The 12657-nt window shown below is 38.9% G+C and overlaps 1 protein-coding gene across 3 annotated transcripts in view; it reads right to left on the reverse strand.

The window, feature by feature from the left end:
• Positions 1-222: 222 nt before the first annotated feature.
• Positions 223-12657, reverse strand: part of LOC134661211 (GTPase-activating Rap/Ran-GAP domain-like protein 3) — a 150137-nt gene continuing 137702 nt past the window's right edge. For 2 of the 3 annotated variants that reach the window (XM_063517181.1, XM_063517179.1), the window contains 8 exons: positions 8040-8153; positions 7330-7432; positions 6752-6841; positions 5000-5121; positions 3566-3702; positions 3253-3404; positions 2495-2640; positions 224-857 (listed from right to left, as the gene is read on the reverse strand). In XM_063517181.1, the coding sequence (XP_063373251.1) occupies positions 666-857; positions 2495-2640; positions 3253-3404; positions 3566-3702; positions 5000-5121; positions 6752-6841; positions 7330-7432; positions 8040-8153 (1056 nt within the window). In that variant the 3' untranslated portion in view covers positions 224-665. Of the gene's footprint in view, positions 858-2494; positions 2641-3252; positions 3405-3565; positions 3703-4999; positions 5122-6751; positions 6842-7329; positions 7433-8039; positions 8154-12657 lie in introns of all 3 variants that reach the window. The other variant, XM_063517180.1, reaches the window with a different exon arrangement.

A 12657-nucleotide genomic window follows, 5' to 3' on the forward strand; every position in this document is an offset into this window, starting at 1 on the left:
AAAATCTAACTAAATTGCCAGAGAGTCAATGTCAGTTCTTTTAAAGTGTGTATTGTAATTTTAATAACGATAGTACTTTTTTATTTAATTACTTAGTTCAATAATTTATATAAATAACTAGGCATCAAACATTGTGATGTCGATGATAATTTAATAGTAGTGGTTGCCTATTAGGTATATATATTACATATATACATAAGTGATTGTTAGCGTTAGACGAAGTTGTCCACCGACAGATGAGGGTTTTATACAATTTTATTGTGAATACAGTACCGTATCGTCTTACTAGATATACTACTATGCAGTCCGCACTACCCCTTCTCCCGCCAATTTAGACTTTTTATCACATCTTTTCCATTACCTAGCTAATTTATTTATAGACTAGATATAACCACGATATAAGAGATACAACCGTGTATGTGACCCGGGAGACATCTGAATGACTATTCATATTAGAAAAGTCAATGTTTGTGGTAGTGGCAATCTCAAACAGTCACGGTCATGGCCAATTAGATCACAAACTCAGAGTATCGCTTCAATAAAAATATAATTAATCTACTTTCACAGTAGAACCTACTCTAAATATATTTGGTATACTTCAAAGATATCAATAACATAGAGTAAAATTTGTAAATAGACTAGATCAGTTTTTAATTGTGCACGGTTTAGTCTCGCGACGTGGATGGTCTTGGCTCCGTGGGGGCTCGCGACGTGGATGGGCGCTGGTAGTCGAGCCGCTGGAGCCCCGAGGGCCGGGGCTGAGGCTCCGCCTGGGCCCTCGCGGCCGCTTGAGGCTGACCTCCTTGAGGCAGCAGCGCCGCTGCCTGAAGCAGCGCGGCCGCACCTTGAGCCCGTGGCTGCGGGTACAGATAACACATTTCCTTAACTATCGAGCCATGGTTAATATAAAAAAACCGGCCAAGTGCGAGTCGTACTCGCGCACGGAGGGTTCCGCACCATCAACAAAAAATAGAGCAAAACAAGCAAAAAAAAAACAAGCAAAAAAACGGTCACCCATCCAAGTACTGACCCCGCCTGACGTTGCTTAACTTCGGTCAAAAATCACGTTTGTTGTATGGGAGCCCCGCTTAAATCCGTTTCGGCGGCTTGGGACCATAAATGAAAATTACCACTTTTAGTATTGTCCACAAGTAAAATTGTCCAAAATCATCATGCCTACTTTTAACAATACCTAGTTCTATTAAAACCCATCTTGAAAAAACACCAATTCTGAAAATGACCACATTTTAAAATGTATACTTTTTAAATTGAGCTGTTTCCAAAATTACCGTTTCTTTAAAAGATTACTTTTAGAAATGCCCAGTTGTAGAATGAACCACATCTGGCAGAAGCCATGCAACCACGGGAAGTACCCGATAGGTTTTGCGAGTTTCAAAATGTCTGAATTTTACAGCTTAAACGACTGTATCTTTTGATTGCGTTGGGTTTTAGGTTTGATTTTTTCACAGCTTATAGGGACAATGAGTTCAAGTTTTCAATATAACTCTCAGCTTTATATGTCCACGCGTTTCTGAGAAAAATGGTCTTGACAGACAGACAGACAGACGGACAACAAAGTGATCCTATAAGGGTTCCATTTTTTCCTTTTCAGGTACGGAACCCTAAAAAATATGTTTACATTTTTAATATCGCTCTCGGTCATCTAATAAATCTAATTGACAGATAGAAGTACTGGTGTTGGAATCGTCATTTTAGTCTCCAGATCTCTTCTAGTCATAGGCTTAGAAGTTTTCATTTTATTTTGTACGATTCGTGTAATTAGCAATTTGCTGTTCAAGAAAATGCTCTTTAACAGGTAAAATAAAAATACATTTAAAAATTTCTGATTCTACACAGACGAAATCACGGTCAAAAACTAGTCAACAAACGTTTGAGAAAAGTTTTCTGGGTTATTATATATTAAAAAGCAGTGGTGATTATAAGAAGCATGTGATTTAGAAAAAAACCATTTTAAGAAATAGTCATTATAAAAAAGCAGCCAATTAAAGAAATAGTCGTTTTACAAAGTGTATGATGCTAGGATTGGGTAATTAAATAGAGACATTCTACGTACAAGACATTTTGTAAAGTGGACATTTTGCGAAGCGGGAATTTTGAGTAGTGTACTTTACTAAAAGTGGTAATTTTCATTTGTGGTCCCAAGCCGCCGAAACGCTTAAATCTTTATTTTATTCTGTTTTTAGTATTTGTTGTTATAGCGGCAACAGAAATACATCATCTGTGAAAATTTCAACTATCTAGCTATCACGGTTCGTGAGATACAGCCTGGTGACAGACGGACGGACGGACGGACGGACTGACGGACGGGCGGACGGACGGATGGACAGCGGAGTCTTAGTAATAGGGTCCCGTTTTTACCCTTTGGGTACGGAACCCTAATTACCGTATTCTTGGTGTTTTGGGCGGTGTAAGTTTTTTTTTGTGACAACAGAAATATAACAATAAATTATCTAAGTGTAAGTTGAGTAGGTACCTGGTCCACAGAGACTGACTGGCGCGCGTAGGCCCCGGCGCCGAGGTTGCCGTGCGGGATCTTGTACACTCGCACGCAGCGGGACGACGTCGGCGGCGTCGGCGGCGTCGGCGTCGGCGGTTGCTCGGTCGAAGTCGAACCTGTCACTGAAATAAAGTAGGTACGTGTAGTCATTCCGAATCGAATATCGAGAGATTGATCGACAACTCGTAAAATTTGAATGTTTAGGTTTACATAGGTAATACCTACCTATTTTAATTAAGGAAGTTGTGAAGTCTACAATTTAATACTTTCTTTGTGTCAAATGTACCTACTCACATTAGACTGTTTCTGAATGAAAATAATTCCTATGGTGTTTTAATGTCATTATCAGAGAGCCATTACCATCATAATGTTATTATCATGTTCGGAAACGGATTTGTTTCCGGCAACAGTTAAGCAGCCGATATTCAACCATCTTGAACGTTATGTCATTGCATATTGATCTACAAATCGAATGCAGAATTCGCCAGTTTTTTGCTAATCGGCCACTGCGAAGTTTGGTAGCTCATTTTGGTTCAAGTCACGTATGTCCAATTTGTATGAACATGAATGGGGTAGCGCAAAAGAACGTTAAAAATATTTTTTAAATTATTTTTTTGTACATATAATGTATTATCATCAAAATTTTCTTCCTAAGCAATTGCTGCCTTAGAATTTTTAAGCCATCGGGACTCGCTTCTGAACGCAGACGATGCGTCATGCGCAGTGGTAGTTACCTAGCGGGGAGTTGGGCGGCGACACGCGCGCCGTGCGCTGCAGCGGCGGGCGTATGGTGTCGTGCTCTGAAGACAGCGAGCTGCTGCGGCTGGACGCTGACGCAGACGCCGCGTCGGCGGCGCGGGCCGCCGCGCTAGTGCACGGCTCGTTACTGCAAACGTACATAGTTTTATTAACAAATTCGTGGTAGCATACGGCAAATTCTTGCAGCAATTCAGTACCCTCAAATTCAGAGAGACAAAGGCACCGCCTAAACCGTTGAAAGGGACTAAAATTTGAAGCAAACCTCTGTGTTGGTAGGCCGGGACTGACCTGTCGTCTCCATCAACGGAGTAGGGCTGCTGCCGCTGCCGGATCTGTTCCATGCTCTCCGGGGGCAGGCCCAGGTCGGCCTCGTCGTCGTCATTGAGGGGCACGTACTCGGGCGCGCATGCCACGTAGAATATATCCTGGAAACATGGGTTTGATTAATACCTTTTAGCGGCGAAAAAGTATGGATGCAAACGGAGTGGACGGCGGAGACTAGCGTAGCCATGTTAGTAAAATGCAAATATAAATAATCTATGTATTTATATCCTTTGTCTTTCTGGTACCATCTGGTAACTTGTTGTACATGTTGCTGCACTTATCACCCTCTTCTCACTTTCCCCTCTCATCTACACAAAGGCTAACTAGAAGAGATCCCTTAAAGGGGATAAGTTAGCCTTTGTACCTACTTAGCTTTTTTCTAATTATAAGTTACTTTTATTTGGTTTTTGTACAGTCAATAGTTTACTACTACTTTACTAAATCTCTATATACTCTTAATCGCACACAACCATTTAAAGCGCATTACGTAAAACGGTAATCGCATGAAATGAACTAAAGCGTGTAATAAATACCTAATGCATGTGCATACGTCAAACTGCCATCGTTAGACTGCACGTGTACGTATTAATTAAGCCGGATGACGTGACATGGCACGTTACTGACAACGGGAACCTGGAGGCTGGTTTAAAATTATACATTATGTTAATTTCATTTTGATAACATTCTTCCGTGCACCTTACTCGTCCAACAGACGGCAAATAATCACCATTTTTGAATTTCTGTGTGTGCTGTAAACTGTAAGATTACTTTAGATGTGAGAGTACCTAGATACTGTAGAAGGGTGCGTAGTTTAAAACTCTTTTGTCACCTCACCACTGAATTATTCGTGTGTAAGTACCTTATCAATAACAGACTTAAAGTTAGAATGCTGCACCTATTTGATCGCCGAGTGACTTTGTTGCATAAGTGCTACATTCTTTCTAGTCACTTGCCACGACACGGGTATTATGCAAGCTGCTCTTTCTTCCACCTAAATAACCTGTAGGTATTTTCCTGCTCACGATGCGATACGTAACCAATAAGACGTTTATTTATAGCATCATCTCATTCTGTAATATTTCTGTACTATGCTGACTGAAAACAGACATTTATTGGCCATCGCCTGGCACTGTTCTTTCAACAACACTAATAGATTGTGGTGTCAGGGGGGCTATTATTATCTTTTGCGTACCGACAACAGGCTACTAATGTGATTATTTTGCGCGAGACCACACGTGCCTCAAGATACGGCTTATTGCCCTTATTGGCGTATTCAAGTTATTCATATCTTCATAAGCATCTCCCGCGCTATCGTAAAACTTACTTTGATATGTATGTGTATCCTTCAGTCTCACAGTAGCTTATGTCATTTTGTTCTTATTTCGAAGTTATACTTACGCGTTGTCCGCACAACAGCTTAAGGCCGGGGATGCAGGCGGCATGCACCAGCGAACCGTTCGCCACCAGACGTATCTCCAATAAGTCTTCAGCGAACGCCATTATGTATGGGAACGCGTTCACTGCAACAAATAATACGCTTCATCCCATATTCAGATTAAACAGAAAACTCTCTATTTTAAAATAAAGGTCGATTGTCGGTCTTCTTATTTTATTCGTCCGTGGCTTTAGGTATACTAACGACATCATTGTTATGAAATAAATTTTGTTATTAAATAAATTAAAAAACTACTTGAAATTAAGTAGTAGTCAACTTGAAGACGAAGGTGAAAAGTTATCTCATTAATGCCAATTACAAAGTGCCTTGTTTTAAACTTTTTGTAATTAATAAAAGTTCTTAGCGAGCAGTTCTGAAAATATAACTTCTCATAAATCAAAGATTGAAAGAGAAAGAAAAAATATTTGAAAGCATCCATTACTTTTGACTACATTTTAGAAACGAGTTACCTACACAGTGAAAATTTAATGTTAGGTACAACGAGTCCATAAAGCCATTTATCCAAGATAATTTATCAGTCAAGAATTCTCTTAGTACCTAAATATACCTCTTTGTTCTGACAGGTTTCAATCCGTCTAATACATGGACAAAAGCACCTTTGCCATGACAGCGTTTGCAAAATGAAGGTAATATAAGTATGTATTTTAGATTCGTGTCGATAAAATGTGACATGAACTTAAATCAATCTAGACTTCTAGAGTAAACTTAATCGCAGAGCCATGTCCTTGCCTAATTACTTTGTCAGGTTCTAAAAACTGCTATTGTAACTCAACTTGGTGCCAGTGGCACCATCCGCACTTGACAGACTGATCACGTCACCCGGCGTGCCGCGGCGCTTTACTATGAAACTTTCCCTACAATAAAATTTAGCGAATGACAAACAGTTTGGTGCAACCGACCCTTAATCCATGCCATAATGGCCGTCACGTTGTTACAATTGAGGGAGTGCGAGAGTGATGCGAGTCACGATAGACGTTAAAAGCAGAACCATCCTATTCGTTAAAGGCAGGTTTGACTGTGACGTATCCGTTTTATATAACGTTAACTAATTTAGGACACGTCAAGACACGGCGAGAGGTCAAACCGCGGTGGCATGCCCCAATTTTGTGGTTTTAACAAGGTTTTCACTAAATCTGGAAAAATGTTACCAAGGCGGCTGCACTGTTTGATTTTTTGAACGTCTATTAAGAGCTCTCCGGCTACCGAAATACATTTTATAGATGAGGCCAGTGACTGCGTTAAAGCAACTTAAATATTAATATACCTGCCTGATTCCTGCCATGCCCACTATGTGTGTGATAATTGACTTATTGTCAGAAGCAAAGAAAAAATGAAAGCATAATCTATATGTAATGAAAAAGTTAAATGATTTTTTATAACACCATATTTTGTAAAAACCCTATAAACGATAACAATATTTATGGGTAAAAATAGCTACCTATTAAATTTTACGTCATTCAGGATCGTATAAGTAGGAGCAAGTACCGTTCGCGAAGCTTGCAAGAAATTACTCAAAAAAACCTATTATGTAAAATATATTTCATACTGCAGTATAAATTTACTCTTTGCTACGAGTACCACTTATCGAGCCAAGTATTCGTATTCTGGTCGTTCACGCTAACTATTACGCTCATACAGTTTTTGTATTGTATAAAATGTGGGTAAAAGAAAGTTACATTATGTATGGTGCTTACCGACTGCCAGCGGCACCGAAGTCCAATGGAAGTCGTATTCGGCCTCGCTCTCCAGCCCGCGGTTGGTCAGCCTCTCGAAGTGGCAAGTATCTGTGGAACGTTTACTAGTTATTAAGATCTTAATCCTTTTTCTATCACCAATACACATGATTCACATATGGAAGTGATAGGAGCGTGAACGATTGGCATCTTGTCTACGCACCCAGTGCTGTTACTATCTTATGTATCTATGGTATGGTCGGTCTCGTCTAGGGAATGGTCCCGGTACTGAATTTGTATGGCGAGAACCGGGAATTCCCGGTTCCAGTACTGTATTTTTATAGAAAACCAGTACCGGGAACACTCCCTAGTCTCGTCCGTCGCCTGTCCGCAGCGCTACTCGGCGTTATAGGTTCGTTTCTCGCACACAGCATGTCGTGAGCGTAGCATTTTCCCCGTGAGCCACGGGACGCACGCTCCTAGCGAACTTGCGAACGACTGTACCTATGACGGTCGGCGTCAGCGTCGAGAGTTCACGCTCCAAGGGTGCGTTTCGTGACTGATGCGTAACAGTGCTGGAGCTCTATGGTAATACTAACGGTTGTAGCAGAGCACGATCTGTCGGTCCCGCTCGTCGCCGATGCGCAGCGCGTTCACGAGGGTGCCGCGGCGTTGTTCGGCGTTGTCGGCTCGTTTAACGCACTACAAAATTAATCATACGAGTATTAAGAAATAAATTTAGGTACTTTTTAAATTATAAAATTATGGTTATCGACGTTATCGTGTTCTTACTGGAATTTATAAGGACACGTCAAAAATTAAATTAAGTTATTATGTATCGTAACTAATTACTGCAAGGTCATCTTTATTGAAAATACTTCTTATACAAACTACGTCGACACACCGATAGCGCCATTTAATGTACACGCTGAGCCATCTATTGGTCAATGTGGTCACTGACGGTACTTTACGCCGCTGTAGAAAACGCCGGGACGGGAAAGCGTATTAAACTATTAACCGTGACAAAATGTATTTACTTATATGTAATAAAATAACACTAATAACAATAACAGATTCGGGTTTGTAAACTCGGACAACAAAATTCGTGGCATCAGTGCGTATAGAGATGAGCCTTAGGTACCTACACTAAATAAAGTTATTTTAACAGGGTTAGGGTAGCCATGATCCATGAGATCCACTTATCAACCAAAAGGTGACAGACATTGATTCCGATTTAGGTACCTACCTTAATTATATTGTACATTCCATGTAATATTGTTAATCTAGAAATACATAGAGATAAACTTACCTGCCCACTGCCGCAGTCAACAACCTCCCAGTGATGTTTGTACCCTGCCACAATTACGCCAGAGTCGTAGTTCAAATACTTAATCAACGACGGTACCTCGCCCAGCATGACGTCCTGACAACAACAAACGAATTTCAACATTACCACCTTAACATAGGGGTCATTTTGGATTTAGCCGGTAGCCGTTACAAACTATCTTTGCTAAAACTACTCGTATCTCCCTAGTGTTGTGTAAAAATAGAATGGTATTAACGTAATGGACCCTATAATGGACGTGGAACCGGTAATGGGACATAAAACCACAAATCCTCTAAAATAAGTATGTAAAAGTAGTTTATAAACACTGGCAATATTTTACCATAAATAAGAGTCATAGAGCTGTTTAAGTTTTACTTTTTATTAATTTCGGTTAATTTTTAAGAAATTGGCGCCAACCCAAAAGTTGTCGTGTCACTGGAAAAAATAACCAGTAAGAATTCTTAACAACTTCGCTAAGAGAGGTGAGTTCATATATTAAATTGTAATTAATTATTACTTGGTGTAAACTAGAATGTGTTTTGTTAATTGCATTTGCCATGAGATAAGGTATACAACACATTATGTTGTGACTCTAGAGATGTATACAAAATAGAGGTATTTTGCCCAATCCCATTATAGGAGCTGTAAAACTGCATACCTCCTATGATGGGATAATTTACATAATGATGCTTGCCATGGCGTAATTTCATGTTTAAACAATACAGAAGTATAATGTAGTTACTCGTACGAACTATGTCAGGAGGTCTTCTCGGACTTCGGATAAATTAATATCGTTTTTACAAAATTTTATTTAACTTGCCCTGTTAGTTTGTATACAGGGTGGATTTACTTTTTGGGTCAGTGAGGGCAGCTACCAGATGCTGCGACGAGAAAACGGTCTTAGAAAACCTTCCCTCGATTTCAAATTAATGAAGATTGGCTTTTACAGATTTTGGAAAAAACATACAGGGTGCGAGAAAAAGGTAATTTTTGACAATCTTTTTTTTGATGCCAATCGATCCCATTCCTATTGAGGATCAAAAGCTTGTATGGAACTAAATAGTACATTATTGCAGAGGCCGGGAAAGGGCAATTCGTGGATGAGTTTCGATTTTGTCGGACGACGCGAAGCGGAGTCCGACAAAGAAGACGAATCCACGAATTGCTATTCCTGCCGAGGCATATATAGTGCTTTTCTCCAAACATGCGAGGAAATAAGGTAAAATAATAATTATTTAAGCATCAAGCATCACTCAAATCGAACCTTCACATCAAAAATGTCAAAAACAATTTCCCTCTAAAATTATTTTTTAAAAGTTTAGGGCACAAACTTATTCTGCCATTCAGTACCATTCAATATTCGTTCATTCAATATAATTGTGTGTAATAGTTAGTCAAACCAATTTGTCAGTCAGTAAGAACCAGGAAAACTATACCCATCCTTTTCTTTTGGGTGCTAGTACTAGTGTAAGACAAATATAGTATGATTCTCTCTGTCTATGTTTGAAATGAGAAAGTCCTTTGACAAACTATATAAACTTTATGTACACGGATGAGATCCTTAAAAAAATATAAAAATAATCTTTGATTTTATTAAGCAGTATTCTCACGATCATACACGAGCACAACGGTCTTGTAAGAACGAGACAAGTAAGGTCGTTTATCTTACTATCTCACTCTATCCTATAGCTTGAAATGATAGCTGATCGGGTCGTGTAGACGCGGCTCGCGGCTATAATAATTGGCTGTTTGCGTTTTTTATTTTTAAAAAGTAAAAAACACTACAGTAATAAGTTATTACTGTAGTGTTTTTTTCATTCCCGTCCGCTAGAACAGGACAGCGATAGTTTGATTTTTTTAAATTAGAGTTTGACAATAACGTAGAACTTCCCGTACTATTTTTGTTACAATAAGGTGAACATTTCCGAGCATATTGGAGAAAAAAAAATTCCGGCTAGAAAAGCCACAAATCAATAGGTCAACTTACGATAATGTACTAAAAAGCCACAAATTAATAAAAACTTTTTCCATAGGTACATTTACTATGGAGAAAATGTGAAATTTAATTTTGACCCCAAAAAAACTATTGATACTGGATAGGAATGGAATCGATTGGCATACAAAAATAGCATGTGAAAAATATAAGTTTTCATTTTCATACAAATTGTATGGGAAAAGTTTTCCTCGATTTGTGGCTTTTCTAGCCGGAATTTTTTTTTTAGTTCCATACAAGCTTTTGATCCTCAATAGGAATGGGATCGATTGGCATCAAAAAAAAAGTTTGTCAAATATTACCTTTTCCTCGCACCCTGTATGTTTTTTCCAAAATCTGTAAAAGCCAATCTTCATTAATTTGAAATCGAGAGAAGGTCTTCTAAGACCGTTTTCTCGTAGCAGCACGGAATCTGGTAGCTGCCCTCACTGACCCAAAAAGAAAATCCACCCTGTATTAGTTAGTGTGGTTCAAATCTTGGAAATGACATTTGAGTTGAAATTTTGGATACGTATGCAAATCGGATGACAATGCAATCGGGTGACAAAAATGACTAATAACTAGTTTTTTGCCAAAAACTTATTCCCTATTCCAATATCTTATACTGATAGGGTATGCCCATTATAGGGGGCCCATTACTGGATCCACGTCCATTACCGAGGTTCCATTACTGGAGCTTTGGTGTCCATGACTGGAGAAAAAAAACATACTTTTAATTTATTAATTATGTGGAAACTAACTGCAGTATCTTTGATGCAACACGCCTGATACATGAAAGAAGGATAGGATATTCATCTTTTAACAAGCTAAGCGGTAGAACTTTTACATGTATCAGGGAAATATCACAAATACTCCAAATTTCCTCTTAAATGTCCCATGACTGGTGCCGTTACTATATGTATTTCTAAATGAGTACCTGATTGGAACAAGATATTGGTTGGATTTATAATCTCTTAGGCTCGATTAACCAAATTGATATCATATAAGTAGTTATTTTTTTATATACCTAAAGGATTATTAAGGATCAGGCCGCGTAGCCAACGTGCCAATCGCTAACGCTACGTAGCGAACGGAACGCAACTGTCACTGTCACACTAATATAGAAGAGTGATAGAGAGACACAAAGCGATTCGATGGCGAAGCGATAGCGATTGTCACCTTGGCTAGGCCGCTAGGTTTAGTTAGATTCACGATAATTACGCAATTCTGCTGACTGTACCTACTAATCTTGGAATTAGAAAAACTTTTGATTAGACAACGATTCCCAGTTGATTAGAAAACTATGCGACTACAGGTGCTTTTGTAAACGTCTTAACGAACTAGCTACATCTGGAAAATAGGATAGAGTTCACAATAGCACTTCTCTAGAGGAACTTTAGCTTTTGTAATGCTGACCTAAATGTAAGTGTAAGGCCTGAGTGAACGCTCGAGTTGGGCGTGCAGCGAGGCGGGGCGTGCGGCGTGCATGTTATACAAATGCAAACGTATAGGAGCGGCCTTAGTGCACGCTGCTCAAATCACTTGTGAGCCCGACGCCACGCTGCACGCCCCGCCTAACGCTCCGCTCCGAGCGTCCACTCAGGCCTAGAGAATAACATGTAGGTATTATGTATGGAACTTCTTTATAAGACAGTGAATAACAGACATGAATTTAATTCCTTACGAGTATAAATTCCTGAAAATTTAACATGTGTAATTTTAAGTGAAATTGTATATTGTGAGATAAATACATCATATCATCCTATTAATTATGGGAATAGGGACAATCCTTGAACATCTAGTTGTAAAATACATAATACTAGCTGTTGCCTGCGACTTCGTTCGCGTGGATTTGTATTTTGGTGGTAATATATTCTACATGAGCATAGAGCATTATGCAGCAAAAGATAGCAGTCCTTCTTCTTTATTTGCCATACCCTAACGGATGTCGGCGACAACCTAAAGAAGATAGCAGTAGGGACGGTTACTCATTTGTTAATCATTATACAAAGCATGAGATTTGGCTGTCACAAACTACTTACCTATGAAGTTTCAAGCCCCTAACTGACAAAAATATTCTCGATAGAATCCCTCTCCACCCCCTTAGATGTTCAAGTCCACTACCTATTTAAAAATAAATTTCGCTTCCAATGCAAACTTTCAACCCGTTTTCAACACCTTGAAAGATGAATTTGTGAATCGCTGAAATAAGTTTTCTTGTATTCTAATAATATGCCTTTATACAAAGATTCAAGCCCTGCACTTACAAAAATGTATGATCTCCATACAAACTTTCAACCCCATTTTAACCCTTTTAGGGGATGAATTTAATAAAATGCTGAAATTAGTTTTTTTCCCTTTTATTATAATACCTTTTTACGAAGTTTCAAGTTCCTAGCTTAAAATAAAATTTGAACTTTGAACCCCATACAAACTTTCAACCCCTTTTTAACCCTTTTAAAGGATGAATTTTTAAAATCACTGAAATTACTTTTCTTGTATTCTCTTATATGCTTCTTTTCTTTTCTTATATGCCTCTGTACAAATATTCAAGCCCCGCACTCACAAAAATGTTTGATCTCCATACAAACTTTCAACCCCTTTTTACCCTGTTAGGGAAAGAATTTT

The sequence above is a fragment of the Cydia amplana genome, chromosome Z, assembly GCF_948474715.1.
Source record: "Cydia amplana chromosome Z, ilCydAmpl1.1, whole genome shotgun sequence".
NCBI lineage: Eukaryota > Metazoa > Arthropoda > Insecta > Lepidoptera > Tortricidae > Cydia > Cydia amplana.